The 25,132-nt window shown below is 39.5% G+C and overlaps 1 protein-coding gene across 1 annotated transcript in view; it reads left to right on the top strand.

The window, feature by feature from the left end:
• SPATA6L (spermatogenesis associated 6 like) overlaps nucleotides 1–22,833 on the top strand; it is a 61,944-nt gene extending 39,111 nt beyond the window's left edge. Inside the window, exons 7-14 of the mRNA XM_089656689.1 lie at nucleotides 3,887–3,964; nucleotides 4,060–4,320; nucleotides 7,817–7,913; nucleotides 8,179–8,222; nucleotides 10,819–10,967; nucleotides 13,053–13,143; nucleotides 14,252–14,342; nucleotides 22,372–22,833. Coding sequence (XP_089512815.1) covers nucleotides 3,887–3,964; nucleotides 4,060–4,320; nucleotides 7,817–7,913; nucleotides 8,179–8,222; nucleotides 10,819–10,967; nucleotides 13,053–13,143; nucleotides 14,252–14,338 — 807 coding nt within the window. The 3' untranslated portion in view covers nucleotides 14,339–14,342; nucleotides 22,372–22,833. The remainder of the gene's footprint in view (nucleotides 1–3,886; nucleotides 3,965–4,059; nucleotides 4,321–7,816; nucleotides 7,914–8,178; nucleotides 8,223–10,818; nucleotides 10,968–13,052; nucleotides 13,144–14,251; nucleotides 14,343–22,371) is intronic.
• Nucleotides 22,834–25,132: the final 2,299 nt, after the last annotated feature.

Below are 25,132 nucleotides of genomic sequence, written 5' to 3'. Positions count from 1 at the left end.
CGTGGGGGGGAGGGATGGGTGCATTTCTGGGAGGATGTCATATGATGCCCTCCCAGAACTGGATGACTGCACTGTAACCGTCATTCGGTTATAGCGCGGTCAGCAAGTGGTTCAAGTATTACTAAAGGCAAAACTTTTTTTAGTTTTGGACAGAGTGGAGAGGGATTAGAGCTCCTGGCAGTCTTTCTTGCTGTCTGTGTCCTGCTAGGGAGATATATCCTTTACGGAATTTCCTTAATTTGCATGGATTTCCTCTCACTTCTTGTTTGGCTATGGGACAGGAAGTGGAGGGAAATTTCTGCAATGGGACACAGATGGCAAAAAAAAAAAAAAATCTTACAGCGGTTATAACCCTCCCTTACTCATCCAAAATGAAAAAAAAAAAAACATTTTGCCTAAAGTTCTACTTTAACATTTATTTTACCCTTGGGTGGGAAGGGGTTAAGGATCATGTACTACCTATGTGGGTATACTTTAGATGCTGGGTATGTTCCTGATGCTCATTAGTACTTAAGATGTGGATTGGATAAACAATGAAATGTCTTCAAAATTACAGAACAACTCTAGTTGAATGTGACTAGCTACTACTAGATGTTACCGGACCTATAGTTTGCTAAGCATTTGGTTAAAAAGGAAGTAGTTTTATAAACAATTAATTGCAAGTATATAATGCAATACAAAATGTAAATAGTAAGGTATAATATTACATAAACATCTTGGGGCTAACTTATAAAAGAAAGAATGTGTCTTTATTGGCATCCGCAGCTGATTAAAGTAATTCTCTAATTTTTGAACCAGAACAGATAAAAGTGACATCTCCAATCTGATTGTCTAAGCTAAATGATAATTATCCCTCTCCCAGTACAGCTGTCTTTTCATTTGGATATGGTTTGGTAATGTAAACTAATGGTTTGCATCTCTAGAAATCTTTGTTTACATCAGTCACAAAGCGCTTTTTTCTGTATTTCTGCACACAGTGTACATATACTTAGTTTCCTACTTCCTTTTCTGTGTTTTAACTACGATCTCCTTAGAAGATCTTCTGCCCTTGGCTGGACAGATATGTCGTATTATTTACTGCTGTAATATCTCTGTTTCGGCAGTGCTTCCAACCTGTTTAATTTACAGCCAGCTTGCTCAACCTCAGTCATGCCACAGCAGAGTATTATGGTTTGGTGGGTTGTAAAATGAGATATTAAATCACTGTATGCCAGATAAGACTGGGACCTGTTGGTCCTTTGTATGACATTGACCTGTCTAAACATCCGAGCTTCCCTTTTTGTATACAGTACAACATTTTTGCGTGTAGTGCTGTTACTTTTCATAATCCATTATGTGCTATATTAAGCTGCCATGTAAAGTTCCAGGCAGCCGTAGGTCTTATGGTCAGTAAAATGAATTTTTTTGTAGTGTTGCTGTTAAGCTATAATCACACCTCTGCATTTTAATGCATTTCATTCTACTTAACGCCTCTCACACCTTTTGGTTTAAAACTAAGCATATTACATGCATTACTTTTTGCTCCTATGGAAGATGTGTTTGATGAAAACCATGCTAAAGATGCAGCACTATGAATGGTAACACATGTAAAATGTGTAAAACAAGTCTACAACACACCGTAGAGCATGAAAAACACAAAGCCCACTATAATAGTCCATCTTGTGGTAGTTTGCTTTATTGTGAAATCTTAGTTATAATACTCATCACTCAACATTTTTAGTGTCTTCTATTTACTCTGCCACCCAAAACCTATATCTTTAAACATCTGACAACCCTTTAGTTACCTACATTACTGTGTAAATGAATGGTTCTTAAAATTGTTTTTGAGTTATAGCCCCTTGCCTCCCATTGGAAAGGTTCTGGAAGTTGCACATCTCTGAAAACCTCATAAAATGGTGTATAAAAGCCTCAGCCCAGGCTCCAACCAGGTCTTGTTATATATCATGGAGGAGGAGTGGTAATGAAACAAGAGTTCGCTAGCCGATATGGAATGCAAAACTCCTCCATTCAAGAAATGAATTCCCACAGCATCTTGGTTCTCCAGAGAGGCTTCCATTTATTGGGTCCCAGAACAGAACAGAGTCCGCAGAGTGTTTGCAAATAATACAATGATCGGAAGCCTTCAATGTACCCAATCCTGCTGTGATGATACGTTAGCAGGCATAGAGATATTCTACCTGTCCAGCATATTTTCAATCTATAATATGGACCTGGGTAGCTTCCATGCATGCAATAATGTATGCTATCGTCGAAGCCTGTGCTTCCAGATTGATGTTGCGTATTTTCTTGATATACAGTTTCTACCCCCCCATCTAAAACAGCTGATTGGTTGGTCAAAAGACCCTACTTGCTTTCTACTGAAAGCAACAATTAAAACTTACAATTAAGCTACAACCCCCATTACCCAGGACAGTAAACAACTGAACATCTAACCAATTCACATTTTTCTCATTACAGTTATACAGGTACTGCTTGCCTGTTGAGTAGAATAATTGTAGGAATAGCCTGCCAGTTTTATCAATCTTGATGACCTCCCTTTTAACATGTATATAGACTTGTCACTGGTCACACACACACACATATATATATATATATATATATATATATATATATATATATATTTACACACAATATACTACACCAGGCCATGCCCCCAACACATTTCACTCCACCCACGGAGCTTAGTCATGGGGATTACTAATGATTATTACTATTCTAACACTGTTTCTTTGTTTAGAAAGGAACTGGTCATCTGCACTGAAACTTCATTCTACTAAATGGGATGTTGGGAAAGCAATAAAGTATACATTAGCATTGATTTACTAAAGGCAAATAGGCTGTTCTCTTTCAAAAGGACTTTTCCTTAGAGCTTAGTGAATGCGGTGAAATATTTCTTTGCAAAGAATCATGTTCAAGTAAAATAAAAAACAGCATTTTTGCATGCACATATTTGGATGATGGAAGTCATCAGAGCTTCCCCTCCTTCACTAAGCTCTGGGGAAACATTCCTTGCAAAGTGAACAGTCTATGTACCTTTAATAAATCAACCTCAACCTCATTTTTCCAAAATGCAGTGAAGCATTTAGAAATAATTTTCTGTAACAAAAAAGCCTTGAACATTCCCAAAAAATATAACAAAATATTATTGTCCATGGGGTGGGGGGCATTTGGGGCAGGGTTGCCTTATTATCAGAGTGAAAGTTATGACTAATACATAGTACAAATCACAGCCTTAGCACTTCAACACTTCCACATCCGTTTGCATGAGTACCACTCATTTATTTCTTAAATATGTTAATATAAAGTGCAAGCCTGTGAAGATATTTTTTCTTGCCCAGACTGCATCATTAAAATACAAATATTTGGACTTTGAAAAAAATGTGTTAATTTTATTCTTTGTATAGCATAAGTGATGCTTATTGCCCAGCTCTGGGAAAGATCATGCCATGTGTAGTATCTTACAATCCTGTATATATTCATCACTTTGATAAAAAATATTACTGGCTGCAAGTTAATAAAAACCCTCCTTTTTGGTTTCTCCAGACAGTACAGGGGTAGCTGTACCTCTGGCTCCCCAGTGCATTGGGGATGGGAGTCTAAGATAGACATCAGTTCTGTTGTTGTGCAACTGCTTCTTCCCTATACTGTGCCATTCACAAAACACTAAATAAGATGATGTTGCAGCAATGTGAGATTTTTCATGCTTTAGTACAGCCTTTGGAATTTTGTAATGGGCATCTTTTTTATGCATTGTCTGTGTAATATGTTAACACTCCCTTCAGTTAATAAAACGTGATAATAATAATAAACATAATAACACAAATTTAGTGTTGTGAAAATCAAGATAAAAAGCTAAAGTTGTCGTTTTCTGAATCTCTCCTTTAAGGGAATTGCACCCAAAATTGAGTTTTCTACAAGAACAACAATAAAAGAAAAGCCTAAAGAATTCAAGAAAAAAAGTTCAGTAAGTTAAACATTGAATCATCTGTTACTCAGTTACTCTAGCAAGTTCTGTGACAACATTTGTATATGACATTTTGGGCCTATTTGTTGTTCCAGTCAAGCAAAATACAGTGTCAGAGATCTTTGCCAAATTCTCCTAAAAGAAAATCAAGAATGCCAACAAAAAGTTATTCCAGCCCAGAAGAAAGTTACTGCAGTCCTACTAGATCATCAAAATCTCGATCTCCTTCACCTTATGCACAACGGCGAATGTGCGAGCTTAATAAGGACAATCAGCAACGCCTTGCTCATTTGAAACTGGGCAGTTATGAATTTAAGTCAGACGCAGATACAAAACCTCCATTTATTGTAAGACATGTAAGTATTAAAAGGTAAATGCACCTTCTTGATAAAAAAATTACTGATAAGCTACTCTTTATGGTTGTTTAAGCAATTCCAATAGCTTTCAGTCCTAGAATCCATTTACCCTACTATACAGGAAAGATTTTCCTTGAAATCTATGGCAGAAAATATAGAAGAAGAATGCTGTCTTCAGTTTTTGTTAAGTGTAAAAGATCATCATGATGTTAGATGTGTACATACTGGGGTTGATTTACTAAAACTGGAGAGTGCACAATCTGGTACAGCTCTGCATAGAAACCAATCAGCTTCCAGTTTGTTTTTTTTTATCAAAGCTTCAAAGATAAGTTAATCCTTTAACAAAATATAATAAATGCACATTTTTTTGTTGGTAAAAAAAATGTGCATTTATTATTTTTTGCTTCTGGAGCCTGGAAAGCATTGCACCAGCAAGGGTGCCATGCAGGTCTCCTGCAGACCTATTAGTGTATCTGTGCATTCGTACACCTCACTGACAGGAATACTCAATTAACTACCATGGCGTTCCACAGGGCCATGGTAGTTCATTGAAAACTACAAGCTGACAGTCACAAAGGATATTGTGAATGAGTAACAGGGCCGCGTGGATGGAGCCCTGCACAGCCGCGTTTTTTCAAAATTGTGGCAGCTAGCAGGAGGGAGAAGATCCCCCTCTATCTGTCACAAAGGGGATTGGGGGGGGAGAGCAGGAGCCGCTCTATTCATAACATGCTACATCTTACGCCATGAATATGGGTGTAACATGTTACGAAATGTGAACTTATCCTTTATTTGAACAAGTTGAAATTAGAAGCTGATTTGCTGCCATGCACAGCTGCACCAGATTTTGCACTCTCCAGTTTTAGTAAATCAACCCCACAGTACCTTGCTTATCTCTGTATTCATAGAGCAATCATGGACTCAGGTGATTTGTTTAAGGAAAGGTTGCTGTTTTTATAAACTAAAGAAACCTGATAACATCCCCAATCTTTGCATTCTACCTGCAATGTTTAGTACATATATTTTCTTGGCTTGAATGCAATGCATACTAAACCCATAGCCTAACTAATTGTTACTCAGTACTCCAAATGTCACCCAACTACTTTAGAGTTAAAACTGATATTTTAATAATATGCTTCTTATATGTTTTGGATATGCCAACTGTAAGATTTTCCTACCATAGCTGCCAGATTTGGTCTCAGCCACCTGAATGTTTGAAGTATTCCTGCCCATCTTTGTGCTTTCCAGAACTTTTTGATTAATCTTCATAATTTAAAATAAATAAAAATGTGATAGGTAGAGTGGGAGTCACGGGAATTATCTCTGAAGTCAGGAAGGTCATGATCATAGTGACAGAGCAATTGAGATCCTCCAGAAACATAAAAGTGGGTTTTACACTTAATGAAGATGATATAAAGTGTTTTTTTATGATGATTAGCTATCTAATCTTAGATGATTCATTTTGTTTTTTTATTGTTATGGTGATGGAGGAGAATAGAAGGTGTGGAGATAGAAAAATATATTCTTTAAGTCAGGGGGTCAGCATCCTGTGGATCGCGATCTACCTGTCGATCATGGACAAGTGACAGGTAGTTTGCATCCCTTCCTTGCTGACCCCTGGAACCTGGAGGGGTGACAGGGGCGGCATTTACTGAAATTGATCTCCTGTATTTTGCTCCTGCAGCAGCTGCAAGCCAGTTCTCCTCCTCTCCCTCCCACTGGCATTCACCTACTCCAGGAGGAAAATATAGGGGATTGGTTCTAGTAAATGCCACCACGCCACCCCTCCTGTCCAGGGTTCCTTTCCTTCTGCTGCCCGGCTCCCCGTATGCTCCCCTGGTCCCCCTGCAGTGCTGCCAACTTCTCTCCTCTACTGCCGGCTTCTGCAGGGGATTGTGTCAGGAAGGAGAGTGGGTGAAAGGGCCAGTAAATATGTACTTTTATGCCCCTTCCTTTTTCTCAATTAACACATTGAATGGTTGGTGCTGATCACTCACTGTTTATTCATAACTGAAAAATAGTAAACTGTGTTTACTATGCTTCAGTTTGTGAATGAACAGGAAACTGTTCAGCACAGAGTGCTTCAGCCCAGGATCTAAAAATAGAATGAACAATTGAGCCCAGGATTTAAAAATAGATTCGAACAGTTGAGCCTAGGATCTAAAAATAAAATGAACAGGTGAGCCTAGGATTTAAAAATAGATTGAACAGATGAGCCTAGGACTTAAAATTGGATTGAACGGTTGAGCCCAGGATCTAAAAACAGAATAACCAGTTAAGCCCAGGATCTAAAAACAGAATAACCAGTTGAGCCCAGGATTTAAAAATAGAATAACCAATTGAGCCCAGGATCTAAAAACAGAATAACCAGTTGAGCCCAGGATCTAAAAATACAATGAGCAGCTGAGCCCAGGATTTAAAAACAGATTGAACAGTTGAGCCCAGGATCTGAAAAAAAAAATGAACAGGTAAGCTCAGGATTTAAAAATAGATTGAACAGTTGAGCCTAGGATCTAAAACAGAATGAAGAGTTGAACCCAGGATCTAAAATTTGATCAAACAGTTGAGCTGAGGATTTAAAAATAGATCAAACAGTTGAGCCCATGGTTTGAAAGAAGATCAAACAGTTGAGCACAGGATTTAAAAATAGATCAAACAATTGAGCCCAGGATTTAAACATAGAATGAACAGTTGAGCCCAGGATTTAAAAATAGATTATACATTTGAACCCAAGATCCTTACTATTTAGTTAGGCCTTGCCAGTTAATTTCTACAAAAAATTCTTTAAAAAAAAATTGTTGAACCCCAGTGATCTTTGATGTTGTTCAGATAGATCTCCAACTCTCAAAGGTTGCCTACCCCTATTTTAAGTGATATTTATGGTGCAAAATATGATCAGAATAACAGAACAATAAAGAACATGTTTTATTGTACTAGGAAGTAGTGTGACAAACTAATCTTATCATAGGCATGATACCTTCCAGAGTTATAAAGGCCATAAAATTATTTACCATCTGCTCTCAGATGCTCGAATTATGTAATTCAGCCAGCAGATAATTCTGTGTTTTAGTATTAATGCACTTGAAAAGTACATATTGAAGCTCACTTTACAGCAAATAAACAAATATAAAGGCTGTCACACAGCCTGCAGGATTCATGAAGCTTACATGAGAAGGATATGACTGCATAAAGGAAAACTGCTATTGGAGGTTGATGTGGCGTTATTGTGAGATCATTTCCTCCTCCTGTAAAGAAACACTTACATTTTGAAGCATATGTGACGTTTATACAGTAGTTTCCTACCTAGAGAGAATCACGCATTCTACATTTTTCAATTCCCACTGAGACTGCCCCTTTGTGCACAACAAATCTGACATTTTTTTACCACCCACTGTAATCTTTTGCTGTTGCTGTCATTAATTATTAATGATTAATAATTGCTGCCATATTTTTTAATATATTTTCATAGTAATCGATCAGTGATCTTTCTGTCCAGGTTGACTCATCCAAGCCAGTGGGTGAGAAAACTGCATCGCAGCTGCAATCTCCGAAGTCCAATCAACATTCAAGTAGGGATAATCAATTAAGCAGAGGTGATTGAGTTTGCATTTTTTGTGGTTATATGATGATTTTTGTAGTTGCTCTCATTTTATTTTGATATGCCACACAATAAAAAAAAGGATGTGGCCACACGAAGCAGTGTTAGTCCTCATTAATTCTGAGGTGCATGCATCTTTTACTATTGATCTCACAGAGGGGAAACATTTTAATTTTGTTGCAATTTCGGAATGTTTTCATTCTATTGCTGCCCTAGCACAAAATGCAATAATGTAATTTTATTGTTTATATTTTTCCTAGCATTGACTTTTGATGACCTGGACTGCACAACACCTGCAGAAAAGGTATGTTTCTGTAGAATTGCATTTAATGTAACTATGAGCTGTCTAAAATCCAATAACTAATAATCATTGCTTAGACTCCCGTACAGGTAATGTTTATAACTTTTAAACAAATGGAAACTAATAGTGAATGTTAAAAGGTGGCTTGGTTTGTAAGTAACAGATCATTTTTATAGAATGAAAGAAAAATATCTCTTTGTGCAATAAACTCTATGGTGGCTTTAAAGTGGAAAAAAAACTGTTCTACTTGGTTCACAAAAAGCAGCAAAAGCTTGAAGGAGAATTGAAAGGAGAATTTCTTAAACAGATAGGAAAGGATCAGCACCATACTTTTAAAACAAAAGTATGTGTCGACTTGTTGCTTTAAAATATTCACATTTATTAAACAATATTTTATATGCACTCATTTATGCATTATTATGGCCCTGTAGCTGTCCACTCTGCCTGATATGTCCATTCACTGTGGTCATTGGTGGGGATTCCTATGTGATGTCCTAGGGATAGCAAATAGAATCCAACATCTCAGAGTGGCAGTTGTTAATGTCCTTGTTATTCTAGGTGAGAGCTCTGTCATCAACTCCACCTACTTCAACTTGTTTCTGGGATCAACCTCTTTCTCAAGCCTATGGGTCACTGTATAGCTCTTGGTATTCTTTTCCAATGTAATAGTGGCTTATCATGCTGATCTGTCAGTTCAAAAATAGCATAGTTGCAATATTATTATAATTATTATACAGCATTTATATAGCGCCAATAGTTCACTCAGCGCTGTACATTACAATGGGAGACAATACATGAGACAGTACAATGACAGTACAGTGCGATACACGAGGGGTTCGAGGGCCCTGCTCCTTGGAGCTTACAATCTAGGAGGGAAGGGATAGTGGTACGGGAGGAAAAGCTGTGGGGGATGGAGTGGTGGGAAGAGAGGAGGAGATCGGCAGTTAGCAGGGGGCGGAGTGGGCTTCCCTGAAGAGGTGGGTTTTCAGGGTGCGCCTAAAGGAGAGGAGAGTAGGTGATAGTCTGATGGATTGGGGTAGGGAGTTCCAGAGGATGGGTGATGCATTGGAGAAGTCCCGGAGGTGGGCATGGGAGGAAGAGACCAGGGAGCTAGGGAGAAGGAGGTCTTGTGAGGAGCGGAGAGTGCGTTTTGGGTGGTATTTGGATATTAGCTCGGAGATGTAGTTTGGGGCGATATTATGGACAGCTTTGTATGTCAGTGTTAGTATTTTGAATTTAATCCGTTGGGCAATTGGGAGCCAGTGGAGGGATTGGCAGAGGGGGGTGGCGAAAACAGAGCGGTTGGTAAGGTGGATGAGTCTGGCTGCCGTATTCAGGATTGACTGAAGCGGGGATAGCCTGCGGTGGGGGAGGCCAGTGAGGAGGGAGTTGCAGTAATTGAGTCGTGATATGATGAGGGAGTGGATGAGTTGTTTAGTGGTTTCTGGGGTTAGGAATGGGCGTATTTTGGCGATGTTGCGGAGGTGGAGTCGGCATGAGTTTGTTAGCGATTGGACTTGGGGCTGGAAGGATAGATTGGAGTCAAGAATGATACCAAGTACTTTGGCTTGCGGGGTGGGCCTTATGGTGGCATTGTTGGTCGTGATGGAGACGTCAGTGGGGGGGGGGGTGTGCGTGGGCTGGGGGGAAGACTGGGAGCTCGGTTTTGTTCAGTTTAAGGAAGTGGAGCGACATCCAATCTGATATGTCGTTTAGTAGGCTAGTGATTCGGGCAGAGACTGAGGGGGTGAGGTGAGGGGTCGAGAGATAGATTTGCGTGTCGTCGGCATAGAGGTGGTAGTTAAAGCCGTGGGAGTGTATCAGTTGGCCAAGGGAGGAGGTGTAGATGGAGAAGAGAAGGGGCCTGAGGACCGAGCCTTGCGGGACCCCGACAGAGAGGGGGAGTGAGGGGGAGGTGGTAGCGTTGTAGGTAATGCTGAAAGAGCGTTGTGATAGGTAGGCCGAGAGCCAGGAGAAAGCGGAGTCTTTGAGGCCAAGGGAGTGTAGTTTTTTGAGGAGGAGGGAGTGGTCGACTGTGTCGAAAGCCGCGGAGAGGTCGAGGAGTATGAGCACTGAATAGTGGCCATTAGCTTTGGCGGTTAGCAGGTCGTTGGTTAGTTTAAGTAAGACAGTTTCGGTGGAGTGTAGGGGACGGAAGCCGAACTGTAGGGGGTCGAGGAGGTTGTTGTCATTGAGGTGGGAGCTTAGGCGATTGTAGACTAAGTGCTCAAGGAGTTTGGATGTAAATGGCAGCAGGGAGATGGGTCTAAGGTTGTTCGGGTCGGTGGGGTCCAGGGAGGGCTTTTTGAGTGTGGGGGTGATGTGCGCGTGCTTCAGAGCAATATAAAAAAAAACACACTGTGATACAATATCTAAAAATAGAACATAAAATATGTGTATGTATTATCATATATTTACATGCAAGATGTTGAAATCCTTGCTATAGAAAACATTGCATTAGAGAAACTAGGAAAATAATGGAGCTTTAGTATAGAAGTAAAGTTGAAGTTAACAATGTGTAATATACTACAATGAAACATAAAACATTGGCCATTGTGTTTTATGTTATTGTATTTATGCCGCTCATTATGTTGCACAGGACAATCTGCATTTAGATGAATTGTACAACCCAAGAAAACCTAACTCATCTGAACATAATGGCACTCTGGGTTCTTCTCTTAGTTCCAGCACATATTCATTGCAGGACTTGGGGATAAGTCCAGTTCTCAAGGGAAGCCTTAAGGAAAGGTCTGTAACCATATGATTATACAGTTGACTTGTTTGTATTATACTGTGGATTCACTTCATGTGCAGATTTTCTATCTCTCCATTTTTAATAATCTAATTGGTTTCTTGTGGTCTCTTTTGTCTTCAGTTCACTGTTTTATCTATTTTGGGGAAGATTTATATCACCCTGACAGGCAGCCTCTCGTCTCACAATTTTATGTGTTTTGGTACCTGCTTGAAAGCAAATTCATTCACCTCTTTCATGTGCACTACAGTTTTGAGGATTGTGTGTGCATCATAGCTCCACTGCATCTGTTAAATATTTACTTATTTATTTCAGGAACTTATATAGCGCCGTCAATTTACGCAGCGCTTTACATATATATTGTACATTCACATCAGTCCCTAACCCTCAAGTGGCGTACAATCTAACACTGATACTTGTGAAAACACCTGGTGATGGATGAGGTGTCTCTCACTGATGTGGTTCATCTCTCACTGATTCAGTGTCTCTCACTGATGTGGTTCATCTCTCACTGATGTGGTCCATCTCCCACTGATTCAGTGTCTCTCACTGATGTAGTCCATCTCTCACTTATGTGGTCCATCTCCCACTGATTCAGTGTCTCTCACTGATGTGGTCCATCTCTCTCTCACTGGTTCAGTGTCTCTCACTGATGTGGTTCATTTTAGGATTGACCATTTTCTTCCTTGTGAGCGCAGTGCAACAATGCAGCTATTGCTCCATAGGTATCTAAAGTCAAATTTTTTTGTACTTTTAAAATTGAGTGGGGTTGAATGTTGAGCCCTGTCAGGTCTTTTTTTTCCTGACTTTATCCCCCTGAAGAGACTCACCCTGTCCATTTGTCCAAGTGACAATTATTACTGGGACTGAAAGTGAGGGATGAACCCAAAAATGTAAGTTGCCACTGGAAGATGCATTGAACATAAAATGCAATTTTTCAGTGGGGACATTTTTCCAGTGACAAATGTTTAAGAGGGCGTTTTCCTCTCTTTGGGGAGATATCCTGTCTCTTTCTGTTGGGTCTACAAGAAAGCAAGGTAAGGATATACTCCACACTGGGATACAGATGACAAAAAAAAGCGATAAGGGATTTATCCTTTCCATACTTTCCATAACAAGAACAATTTTGGTTTTAGATCTACTTCATCATCTTGGAATCCTGATTCATTCTTCTCTTGTATTATGCTTGGATTCATTTCAGACTTTTCCTGAATATATCTATGCTCTTTTACTGGTGTAATAGATTATGCGTATCATTGCTCATCAAATAATGTTCACATGCTTTAAAAAGGTCAGTGTGTATATTTGGGCATTAATAAAATCACCATGTATTTGATTAACACCAAATATGAACACAGTTTTCATAACAGCCTCAATAGTCAATACAGTTATTGGAGCTTTCCAAATTTCATGTTTTCAAATTTCACTTTTACAGCAGGAAATAAAAACTATGTTGATTTGAAGACTTAGCCCAACTTTTTTTCCTTAGTTTTTTTCCAGAGTGGGGAATGATATAACTGTATGTGTCTCTATTAGGGAGGTTTTGCCTTCATTTTGTCATGACCACACAGAACGTAAGGGGAACTATTTTCAATGGCAACATAGAAAACAATAAAAACCCAACAGAGGTTATGCCCCTTCCTCATTCTTACCAAAATTATCGAAAAAAAGTTTGGAATTGGATTTTAACAGAGGCAATAAATGTTACTGTACCTTTAATAACCTATTGAAATTCTCCTTGTATTGATGGTATTTGATCTATATAACATTGCATGCTCACTACACACAGAGCCTATAAAGCTGTGAAGGTTATTGGCCCATATAAATAACATCTCACATATTACATTCCATTATTCTGTAAAAGGAAATACTGCAAGTGACAAACATAACTGTCCCAGAGGGGGACCAATTTATAGAACCATCATTGTTTCTCATAATCCATTGCTGTAGAAAATATTAATCTGTTACCATATCTTGCACATCCCTTCCTGAACACTAACCTGTAGCCAGCCTTCACTCTTTGGATTTTACCTGTTTCGGATTTCGGATAAATCATATTTTAATGTTTTTTTCTATTTCAGATGCCGGTCTGACAATAACACCTGGGAGTCTATACACAACCGAGTGCGTAATCTGTTATCTACTCACAGTGCCAGGCAGCTGCTGTCTTTAGTAAGTAGAACAAAACACTGAATTAATCATAGTCATTTACACATTTTGCAGTGTTAAAACCTCAAATTAAAAGTGGGTTTTATTTTACTTTGAGGTTGTAACACTGAAAAATGGGTCACTTAGTAAAATCACCTTTGGCTGCAATTACAGTTGTGAGCCTTTTAAGTAACTCCGCACTAGCTGTTCATTTCTGGGTCCTGCAATTTTTACTCCTTGGCAAAAATCTTTGTTAGGTTGGATGTAGACTTTTCATGAACAACAGTTTTTAGGCCACACAGTTTCTTAGTTTAATAGACTTTGGTTACCAGTTATGACTCCTAAGGGCAATTGGTTGTACCAAAGAATATTTAGGGTTTCAAATGAAGACTTTTCATTTGGCACGATAAATAATTAAATAAGTAAAATGTGGAAAAGCCCAAGAGTAGTGAGTATCTTTTTTTGATCAAGCTTTCTACAGCCTCTGGTTTGTCCGAATTATAGGCAATACTGATCTGGCAAAGCTTTAGTATTTGTCCTGTTAACCATTGTCTCTTATACAGAAAAATAATGGACAATCCAATATTTTTGAGCTGTCCTAGAGGGTAATAGAAAATATTCTATTGAACAAACCCTTCCCTTTGGAGAGATCTCCTTTTACTTCCTGCGGTGTCCCTGCGACTGGAAGTGAAGGAAAATCTCTGCTACAGGACAGACAGAAAAAAACTGACAGGGGTCTGATTAATTCCATACTCTAACCAAAACTAAAATATTGTTTACATAACCTTTGAATGTTTAATGGTTACTTAATCTAAGGTTTCAACTACTTTTGATTTCATAATTAAACCTTAATTGATTGATTGTAAGATATTGGTTACATTAGCAACCAATACAAATGTCTCACCAATTTTCTAGCCTGCATGAATAACATGAAAAGCATGAAAATGACTATCTGACTGGGTGCTGAATGCTTTCAACAATGTGAAGGGTTCTTCCATACTATTGTATGGGCTTTAGTTATGAAAACATGCTTAGTAAAAAGTGAAGAAATGTGCTTATATATGATGTTCTGTGTGTTTTCACACACACAAATCTAGTATGTGTAATTAAAAGTTATGTTACATACTTTTAGGATATTTCTAACAGTGAAGCGGATCGTATCCTTGAAAGAACATCAAGGAAGTTATTGAATAGAAGTTCAGATGGAAACATATTCTAGTAAAGTAAGTTAAAAATTATGTGTGCTTTTTCACTAAAAAAACCTTTCAATTTCTATCTGTTGATTTGTTTGTATAAATGTGGGAAATATATATTTGTATTTTTTGACCTGGCATGTTTAGAAATATTTAGAACATCTTGTTAATTAAGAAACAAATATGTATATGCCCACACTCAAATTATCAAGTGTTAAACTACTTAATAGAAATAGGAACAGGTGCAACGCTCACTGCAGGCAACAGATCCGTGAATCGAACATCGTATCCAAAAAACAGGTGCTCTGGCTCACTGAGTGTCCTCAATGCAATAAATTCAATATAAACAGAAAATGTGACCAGCAATTCCAACATCCGTATAAACGTCTTTATTTCTTGCACAGGGGTAAGTAAAATTCTAGCAGCATTTTACTTACTCCTAAAGACGTGCATATGGATGTTGGAGTTGCCAGACACATTTTCTGTTTATATCAAGTGTTATTCTACCTAAAACAAGAAAAAGTTTTAAATTAATACTATATAAAATGTATCAACAAAATATTCACTTTCAAAATATTGTGCAGCTCAGTTCACAAACAATTTGTCCATAATAATTATTCCTGAATCCAAATAAGCAAAAACAAATTTGTAATGTCCACCAATAAATGCAGTATGTGCAAAAAAACTACAAAATAAAATGAAATCAATTTGTACAAAAATTCTCTTTGCTTAAAAGTGTGATGCCAAAGCACCCAGTGTCCTTTACTTCCTCAAGTAAGTGGCTCACCTCTTTCAAAACAACTTAAAATTCAATGTAAAAATGTGTTCTTTTAAAAGTTATTATACACAGTGCAATGCACTTCCAATCCTGTTGTTGGAGCACTATGCAATCTTTAATAGCCAACGATAGGTTAAGGGATACACTCTCTTCATTAATTTGCTTACAAGGTTCTCACAGTTCCAGAGTGTTTGCCAACATGTCAAAAAACAGAAGGGAGGGCTTCATAGCATAAAATAATCTATTATTTATTAACCACTTCACCTCCAGAGGATTTACCCCCCTTAATGACCAGGCCTCTTTTTGCTACTTGGCACTGCACTAATTCAACTGATAATTGCGCGGTCATGCAATGCTGCACCCAAACGAAATTTACGTCCTTTTTTTCACACAAATAGAGCTTTCTTTCGGTGTAATTTGATCACCTGTGCGCTTTTTATTTTTCACGCTATAAACAAAAAAAGGCCAAAAATTTTGAAGAAAAACAGTATTTTTTATTTGCAGCTATAAAAAATATATACTAAACTCAAAGTTGGTTATAAATTTAGGCCAAAATGTATTCTGCTCCATGTTTTTGGTAAAAAAAATCCCAATAAGTGTATATTGATTGCTTTGTGTGAAAGTTATAGCATCTACAAACTATGGTATAGATACTGCAATTTACGCCATTTTTCTGCTATACAGTGCTGCGCTAGTTTAACGGACAATTGCGCGGTCATGCAATATGGTACATAAATGAAATTTACATCCTTTTTTTTCCCACAAATTGAGCTTTCTTTCGGTGGTATTTGATCGCCTGTGCGGTTTTTATTTTTGCGTTATAAAAAAAAAAGGCTGACAATTTTGAGGAAAAAAAAACAATATTTTGGACTTTTTGCTATAAAACATGTCCAGTAAAAAAAAAATGCAAAAATCAAATTTAGTCATAAATTTCTGCCAAAATGCATTCCGCGACATGTCTTTGCTAAAAAAAACCCCAATACGTGTAAATTAATTGGTTTATGTGAAAGTTATAGCGTTTACAAATGGCGGGAAAGATACTGGGATTTTTAGGGTTTTTTTTATACTAATAATGGCGGCGATCAGCGAATTATGGCGGCGATCAGGGACTTATGGCAGTGACCAGCGACTTATGGCGGGACTGTGGGACTGCGGCGGACATTCTGACATTGGGGGGTACTGACTTGGGGTCACTGACATCCCCAAAAACACTAATACAGTGATCAGTGCAAAAAAAAAAAACTGACACTGTACTAATGGCAATGGGGAGGAAGGGGTTAACTTTATTTAGCAGGGAAGGGTTATAGGAGTGAGGGGAGTGTTTTACTAGGGGGCGGGCGTGTGTACTGGGCGGGACAAGGCTGATCGAGAAAGTGAAACTATTCTTTCTCGATCAGCTCATCCTCGAGCTGACAGAGAGGTGACAGACAGCACAGCTACTGCAGCTGTGCTCTCTGTCACCGTTTACCGCCGATCGCCGGGACATAGCCGCTAATGAGCGGCTGTGACCCGGCAACTGACATCTGCGGCGGTGATCCACAGGACAAATAGGGTAGCAGCGCGCCTCGCGCGCCCCCTATTTGTTTACAAAACACACGTTTTAAAACGTCGTTTTGCCTGTGAGTGCCGACCTGCCACCGTATATGTACAGTGGCTGGGCGGCATGCGGTTAATAAAAGCCATTATAAGTACACTCACATTGCCATGTGTCATGCCCAACACTAAGGAGGTTTCCACATAGACAAGTAAAGACTGTAACACAGACTGCAGGTCAAAGCGAACTAAGTGCGGGGAACTTAACTCAGAACGTGGCTCTACCTAACATGTTTCGTCATCAGAGGCAGCAATCTCTGGGAAGAGGAGACAGGCATACGAGATACACCCTAAAAATGTTGTTGAAGTTTATTTATTATGACATATTTCCTGTACCTGAGGTCTCTAAGCTAAAGAATACCCACCACCTGCTCAGATACAGCCATTTTGCAGATTTAAACATAACTAATTCAGCTATGTAAATCTTAATTTCAAAATCAGTGGATATCAGCGTAGATAAATTGTACTATATTTTCAATAAACAGATTGATTGATTGATACAAAGAGTTATTGACCTCTATCCAAATGGTGCCAAGATGAAATAGGAGGGGCATTCTATATCTGTAACCACTTGAACTCTGGAAGGTTTTACCCCCTTCATGAACAGGGCATTTTTCCTACTATTCAGCACTGCACTACTTTAACTGACAATTGTTCAGTCATGCAGTACTGTACGCAGATTACATTTTTATCATTTTTTTTCACACAAATAGAGCTTTCTTTTGGTGGTATTTGATCACGAAAAAAAGACCAAAAAAATGTTGAAAAAAATATATATTTTGTACTTTCTGTCATAATACATATCCAATAAAATCAAATTTCTGAATAAATTTAGGCCAAACATGTCTTTGGTAAAAAAAAAAAATCCCAAAAAATGGATATTGGTACATTGGTAGCCAAGCAGCTTCTAACTTCAGCTTGTTCAGCTGTTCAATTAAGCTTTAACTTAAAAAACAAAACTGGAAGCTGATTGGTTTCTATGCAGAGCTGCACCAGATATTGCACTCCCTAGTTTTAGTTAGTCAACCCCCTTGTATACTAGTAAATTAGACAAACTTTTAAAAGGTACCCCTCACATCCAGTCACTCTTTCAGTCTTCTGCTCCCCTCTCCCCGATCTAGTTAGATATCTCTGACTATATTCAGCTTCTTGTCAAAATTCTTTACAGCTTGGCCTTCACATGCCCTCTGAAATCCATTATTCGTATGGACTTCCCAGTACAGGTTCAAAAATGAATGGCATTTCAGAGACATATTTTTGCTTTTGGCACATGAATTTTAGGGTAGAAAGTTTGGCTCATAAGTCTTGGGATGCATGAGTTTTGTTGCATGTGTTATACAGTTATTCCTAAAATATTATTTATTTTTTCACACCAAAAAATATTAACATTTACTGACCCTAAACCTTACAATAACGCCTACAACTAACTCTACTTTAAACCTAACCCTATCCTCAGTTAAACTCCCATGTCTAATCTTTAACCTAAATCAAATCCAAATCTAATGAGCGATGAGTTTAAAGCTGGGCAGAGTGCTGAGAGCGGGGGAGCATTGGGATGCTTCCAAACATAGAAATAGCAACCAGATTTAAATCATAGAAGTGGCTACTTTCTAGCAATGTCCACCTATTAAACTGTGTCTATAACCCAAACTAACATTTTTTTTTTCCAGAAAATAGGTTCAGGTCTTAGTGACAAGAGACATGGTTGAATAAAATGTGAGTCTACTTGTATACAGGGCACATATATACCACCGTCCTTGTACCCGCACAATATGCTTTAATTACTGTGCTTTTTCAGCCTTCATTAACAAAGCACTTCATTAACCACTTGCCTACCGGGCACTTATACCCCCTTATTTACCAGGCCAATTTTCAGCTTTCAGTGCTGCCGCACTTTGATTGACAATTGCGCGGTCATGCAAGATTGTACTCATATGAAATTTTTATCATTTTTTTCTCACAAATAGAGCTTTCTTTTGGTGGCATTTAATCGCCGCTGGGCACTTTACTTTTTGCGCTATAAATAAAAAAAAAGTGCAAAAAATTTGAAAAAAAAACGTTTCTTTGTTTCTATTATAAAATTTTTCAAACAGGTAATTTTTCTCCTTCACTGATGTGCGTTGATGAGGCAGCACTGATGGGCACTAATAAGCGGCACTGATGGGCACTGATTGGCAGCACTAAAGGGCACTGATATGCAGCACTGATAGGCAGCACTAAAGGGCACTGATAGGCAGTACTAATGAGGTGGCACGGATAGGCGGCACTGATAGGCAGCACTAATGAGGTGGCACGAATAGGCGGCACTGATAGACAGCACTAATGAGGTGTCACGGATAGGCGGCACTAATATGCAGCACTGATAGGCGGCACTGATAGGTGACAATGATGATGGGTACTGATAGACGGCACTGACTGGCATCACTGCTGGGCACTGACTGGCGGCACTGACTGGCACAACCCCTGGGCACTGACTGGTGGCACTGACTGGCAGCACTGGTGGGCAGCACTGGTGGGTGGGCACAGGTAGGTGACACTGATGATGGGTACTGATAGATGGCATTGATAGGTGGCACTGACTGGCATCACTGCTGGGCACTGACTGGCGGCACTGCTGGGCACTGACTGGCACAACCGCTGGGCACTGACTGGTGACACTGACTGGCAGCACTGCTGGGCTGCACTGGTGGGTGGCACTGGTGGGCACAGGTGGGTGGCACTGCTGGGCACAGGTGGGTGGGCACAGGTGGGTGGCACTGCTGGGCACAGGTAGGTGGCACTTCTTGGCATAGGTGTGTGACACTGCAGGGTGGCACAGGTGGGTGCACTGTTGGGCACAGGTGGGCGGAGCTAGTGGGCGCACTGCTGGGCACAGGTGAGCAGAACTTGTGGGTGGCACTGCTGGGCACCGATCATCAGGGCACTGATCATCAGTGCCCTAATGATCGGTGCCAATACCTGCTCTAACAACTGCCGGTTCTCGCCAGTACTTTCCTCATGATCTGACAGCGCGAGGAAAGTGCAGCCGAGAACCGGCAATTGCATTTCCTGGTGATCAGCGTGTCATTGGACACGGCTGATCACGTGGTAAAAGACCACTGTGATTGGCCTTTTACCACATCACGTGATCAGCTGTGTCTGTAGGACACAGCGATCACGGAGATCACCGGGTGCGCGCCCCCTGGGGCGCACAGGAGAGCGCGTTCTGGGAGGCCATCATATGACGCCCACCCAGAACTGGCCAGCCGCAGTGCAGCCGTCATTCGGCTATCTGCGGTCAGCAGGTGGTTAAAATAGTCAGTGACTACTTAGCAACCAGCAACTGCTGATACTATAAACACCATGATCAGAAGTATACATTGTAAAATATAGCATGAAGAGTGCAGTGGTAGAGAATAATATATATATTACAGTGTATAGAGTGCAATGGTTAAGAGTCTGAAATGTACAACAAAGCCTATATAATGCAGGACTCAAAAATACGAAACAGAATGCAGGGCTCAGGAGGGGATGATGCATGGAGTACAGGGCTTAGTAGTGCACATTGTACAGGGCTCAGGTGTGCAAATATATATATATATATATATATACAGTCATGGCCGAAATTGTTGGCACCCTTGATATTTCTCCAGGAAATCATGTATTTCTCACGAAACGTATTGCATTAACACATGTTTTGCTATACACATGTTTATTCCCTTTGTGTGTATTGGGACAAAACAAAAAAAGGGAGGAAAGAAAGCAAATTCGACATAATGTCACACAAACCTCCAAAAATGGGCTGGACAAAAGTATTGGCACCCTTTCACAACTGCGGATAAATAAGAATGTTACAAGCATGTGATGCTCCTGTAAACTCACCTGGGGCAAGTAACAGGTGTGGGCAATATAGAAATCACACCTGAAAGCAGATAAAAAGGAGAGACGTTCACTTAACCTTTGCATTGTGTGTCTGTCTGTGCCACACTAAGCATGGACAACAGAAAGAGGAGACGAGAACTGTCTGAGGACCTGAGAACCAAAATTGTGGCAAAATATCAACAATCTCAAGGTTACAAGTCCATCTCCAGAGAACTAGATTTGCCTTTGTCCACAGTGCGCAACATTATCAAGAAGTTTGCAACCCATGGCACTGTAGCTAATCTCCCTGGTCGTGGACGGATGAGGAAAATTGATGAAAGATTGCAACGCAGAATAGTCCGGATGGTGGATAAGCAGCCCCAAACATGTTCCAAAGACATTCAAGCTGTCCTGCAGGCTCAGGGAGCATCAGTGTCAGCGCGAACTATCCGTCGACATTTAAATGAAATGAAACGCTATGGCAGGAGACCCAGGAGGACCCCACTGCTGACACAGAGACATAAAAAAGCAAGACTACAGTTTGCCAAAATGTACTTGAGTAAGCCAAAAGCCTTCTGGGAAAACGTCTTGTGGACAGATGAGACCAAGATAGAGCTTTTCGGTAAAGCACATCATTCTACTGTTTACCGAAAACGGAATGAGGCCTACAAAGAACAAAACACAGTACCTACGGTAAAATATGGTGGAGGTTCAATGATGTTTTGGGGTTGTTTTGCTGCCTCTGGCACTGGGTGCCTTGACTGTGTGCAAGGCATCATGAAATCTGAGGATTACCAAAGGATTTTGGGTCGCACTGTAGGGCCCAGTGTCAGAAAGCTGGGTTTGCGTCCAAGATCCTGGGTCTTCCAGCAGGACAATGACCCCAAACATACGTCAAAAAGCACTCAGAAATGGATGGCAAAGAAGCGCTGGAGAGTTCTGAAGTGGCCAGCAATGAGCCCAGATCTAAATCCCATTGAACACCTGTGGAGAGATCTTAAAATTGCTGTTGGGAAAAGGTGTCCTTCCAATAAGAGAGACCTGGAGCTGTTTGCAAAGGAAGAGTGGTCCAAAATTCCGGGTGAGAGGTGTCAGAAGCTTATTGATGGTTATAGGAAGCGACTGATTTCAGTTATGTTTTCCAAAGGGTGTGCAACCAAATATTAAGTTAAGGGTGCCAATACTTTTGTCCAGCCCATTTTTGGGGTTTTGTGTGACATTATGTCATATTTGCTTTTCTGCCTCTGTTTTATATTTGTTCCAATACATACAAAGGGAATAAACATGTGTATAGCAAAACATGTGTTAATGCAATACCTTTTTTGTGTGAAATACTTGATTTTCAGGAAAAATATCAAGGGTGCCAACAATTTCGGCCATGACTGTATATATATTTATATATTTATCGGCTCATTTTGACACAAAAAAGACCTGAGTTTTTCCTCTCTTCCTGTTTGGTAAAAAAAGTTGTAAAAGTGAGTAAGGGTAAATCTTATTGTTGCAGCCTTGTTAAATGTTTTAGCTATAGATACACTTTAAATGTGCAATAATGCAAGCTACTAACTTACTCTACTTGTACTCTAGTTGTATTAAAAAACGTACAGATGGTATCTTATATCTTTGCAAATTTAGCCTAGCCACAAGTGTATGGCTTACAAAGGAACAGAATGGCCATCGAAACCTGTTTGGGACATGTGTACTCCATCAGGACATGGGTAGCAACTCAACCTGCTTATGTAACCCTCATTCACATTCTTTATGCTTGAAACATGCTTGTGACAGATTTTCAAACATTGGTTCACTTAGTAACTGTTGTGTTTTTTTTTTTGTGTTTTTTTTTTATTAAAGGGCTAAATAAAATGATGAAATGCCTTCAGAAGTCAAGAATCTTAAAATATTTGCAACTCAGGGTGCTGGATATGTGGAGACTACTGTTTGTAATCTACACCATATGATTGTGATTGAACATTTATTTATTCTTGTGTGTGACAGTTTTTGTATTTTTTTTTTGTATTGTGCTTTTTTAAAATCTGCTATGTATTGCAAACATTTTTTATGACAATAAAATATATATATTATATCATTGTTATAATATTTTTTAAGTTTACTTGAGGCTGAAAGATTGTGCAGACTAATAAATGCAAATAGAAATTATATTTATTGCAAGGATGCTAAGGTCTCCATACATGAAAGATTGTAGCCTGAACCTGTTCACTGCTATTGTTTACCATTGTGTTTTTCATGTAAACATTTTCCAGAAATAACCATGAAAGGCATTGCATTTAAATAAATGTGACATTCATCCCTGTTGCTTTTTCTAGGATTTTATTGTAGTTAGTGCCAAAGTACTAGATCAAACTATAACATGAAATATGATCTTGTAAAAAGTCACCATGTAGTTCTGTGTGATTTTATGTGATCACAAATCTCTTTGGTTTGTATCCTTAGATATAGTTTAATGTGTATTATGCTAATTTCCCAAAAATGCACACTCTTTTTCTTGGATGAAAGAGAACCATTGATATCATAGTTTTATTTTTTTGGAGGTTTGTCAGTTTTAGTGCCAACAAATGTATTATACCTAAACACCTAATACAAACTAAACAAGTAAGGTCACACTAGTCTGATTTCAGATGCAACTTGAGCTGTACAGAATCGCATAACAATGGAAATCACATGGTGCCCATGCACATCAATGCGACTCTATGCTAGGCGATTTTGGAAAAGGTTCCTGTACTACTTTGGTGTGATTTACAGGCCTGTAGAATATGCAAATCACATCCAAAAAGCAACCAAAGTTACATCATGATCAGCCTCAAATCATGTCAAACTTGCATCTCAATAATCCTAGAACCCTACCCCTAATTTAATGCTGTTTGTATAAGAAGTACATACTGTGATAAAGTCAAGCTTATGTGGGTCCATTTTAGGTAGTTCATTTTCAGCTTCTTGTATGAGTATGCTTTTGGCACATGAATTTTAGGGTAGAAAGTTTGGCTCATAAGTCTTGGGATGCATAGGTTTTATTGCATGTGGTATATAGTTATCCCCAAAATATTATTTATTTATTCACACCAAAATTATTAACATTTACTGACCCTAAACCTTACAATAACGCCTACAACTAACTCAACTGTACTTTAAATTTAACCCTATCCTCAGTTAAACTCCCATGTCTAATCTTTAACCTAAATCAAATCCTTTAATCTAAATCTAAAGCTCAACCTGGCCCCTAAACCTAGGCCATAACCTGAATGCAGCCATTAATCTAACTCCTAAATGTAAACCATAGCCTGAACTTTACCCTAAACCTAATCCTTTAAAAGACTCTCTTGTGTTCTCAAGTTCTTCCCTCCACAGCAGCATACAGTATAATCTGTTTTCCTTTTCATACCTGCTACTGAGTAAATAAATAACTACCACTCTCACATGTGACAGCATTGGTGATAATTGGCCCAGTGCTGTCAAATGGGGGGCATGAAAGGAATCTGTAGCTCTGTGTAAACTTCAGTGAGTCAGTTTTCTTTTCCTGATTCAGAGGCCAGAGTGGTGAAGGAGTGAGGAAAGGTGAGTATATGCTGTGGAGAAGCTGAAAGTTAAATGTTCCTTTCAATTTTCCCTGCATATGTAAGCAAGTAAAGGAAATGGTTACTTTTGTTCATCCTAATTCTCTAGCCATAAACCTTAATGTGTTACTAAACCCACAATACTAAAACTGTGGAACCTAAGGGGTTTTTCCCTTCACTGTGTAAAAAGGATGTTTGATCCTGTCTTCTCTGATCCTCCCCTTCTACTGTTCCCAATCCATCTGCTGATAGAACAGAGCCTTGGGGGCAAGCTGCACATGCTCAGTTTAGTGTGTATTGCTAGAGAGTTTTTTTTTACTTGGGAGGGTGCATGTGATCAGCATAGAGCCAACCAGCAGTGTCCAGACAGATGGCAAGGGGTTATACAGCCTCATATGACAATCAGTGGAGAATGAAGACTCCAACAAGCTTTAACCAGTGCTCTGCTGGACACTGATAGAAGTCACAAGACTGTTCTAACTGCTGATGAGAAAAGGTATTTAGCAGTTTATATTGACTAAGAAATAGCATTTCCATTCTCTGTGTACTGTGGGAGACCAGATATAGTGAATGCAGGGTCCTGGGTTTATTATCACTTTAAAGCGGAGTTCTGGCCCCCGTCACCTCCCAAAAAAAATAAAAATTGTAATATCAGGGCACTTACCTGTCCATGCATCCAGTGGTGTCCTCACTATGAGTCGATTCTCCAATCGGCTGCCGGGTGCTGGCGCCGCCATTTTGACCAAGGGAAACTGGCAGGGAAGCCTTGCAGCTTCACCGTCGTTTTCCTACTGTGCAAAGCACGGTGCTCATTGTTAGTGGGCCGCAGTCCTTTGTTACCTTGGAAGTGTTTCAGACGGCTTGGGGGGGGGGTTGGCGGACTTCTGGCTCAGTTCACCAGTGTGAACTGAGTTGGAAGTGGGAGCAGGTACCTGTCAAAACCAGGTATCTGAACCCCCCCCCCCAAAAGGTGCCAAATTTGGCAGCGGAGGGGGCAAGAAAGCAGAAAAGCAGAGCTTCCACTTTTGGAACTCCGCATTAAC

The sequence above is a fragment of the Staurois parvus genome, unplaced genomic scaffold (assembly GCF_062004578.1).
Source record: "Staurois parvus isolate SC_StPar_1 unplaced genomic scaffold, SC_StPar_1.0 ptg000929l, whole genome shotgun sequence".
NCBI lineage: Eukaryota > Metazoa > Chordata > Amphibia > Anura > Ranidae > Staurois > Staurois parvus.
This window is presented reverse-complemented; position numbering and strand designations above follow the sequence as displayed.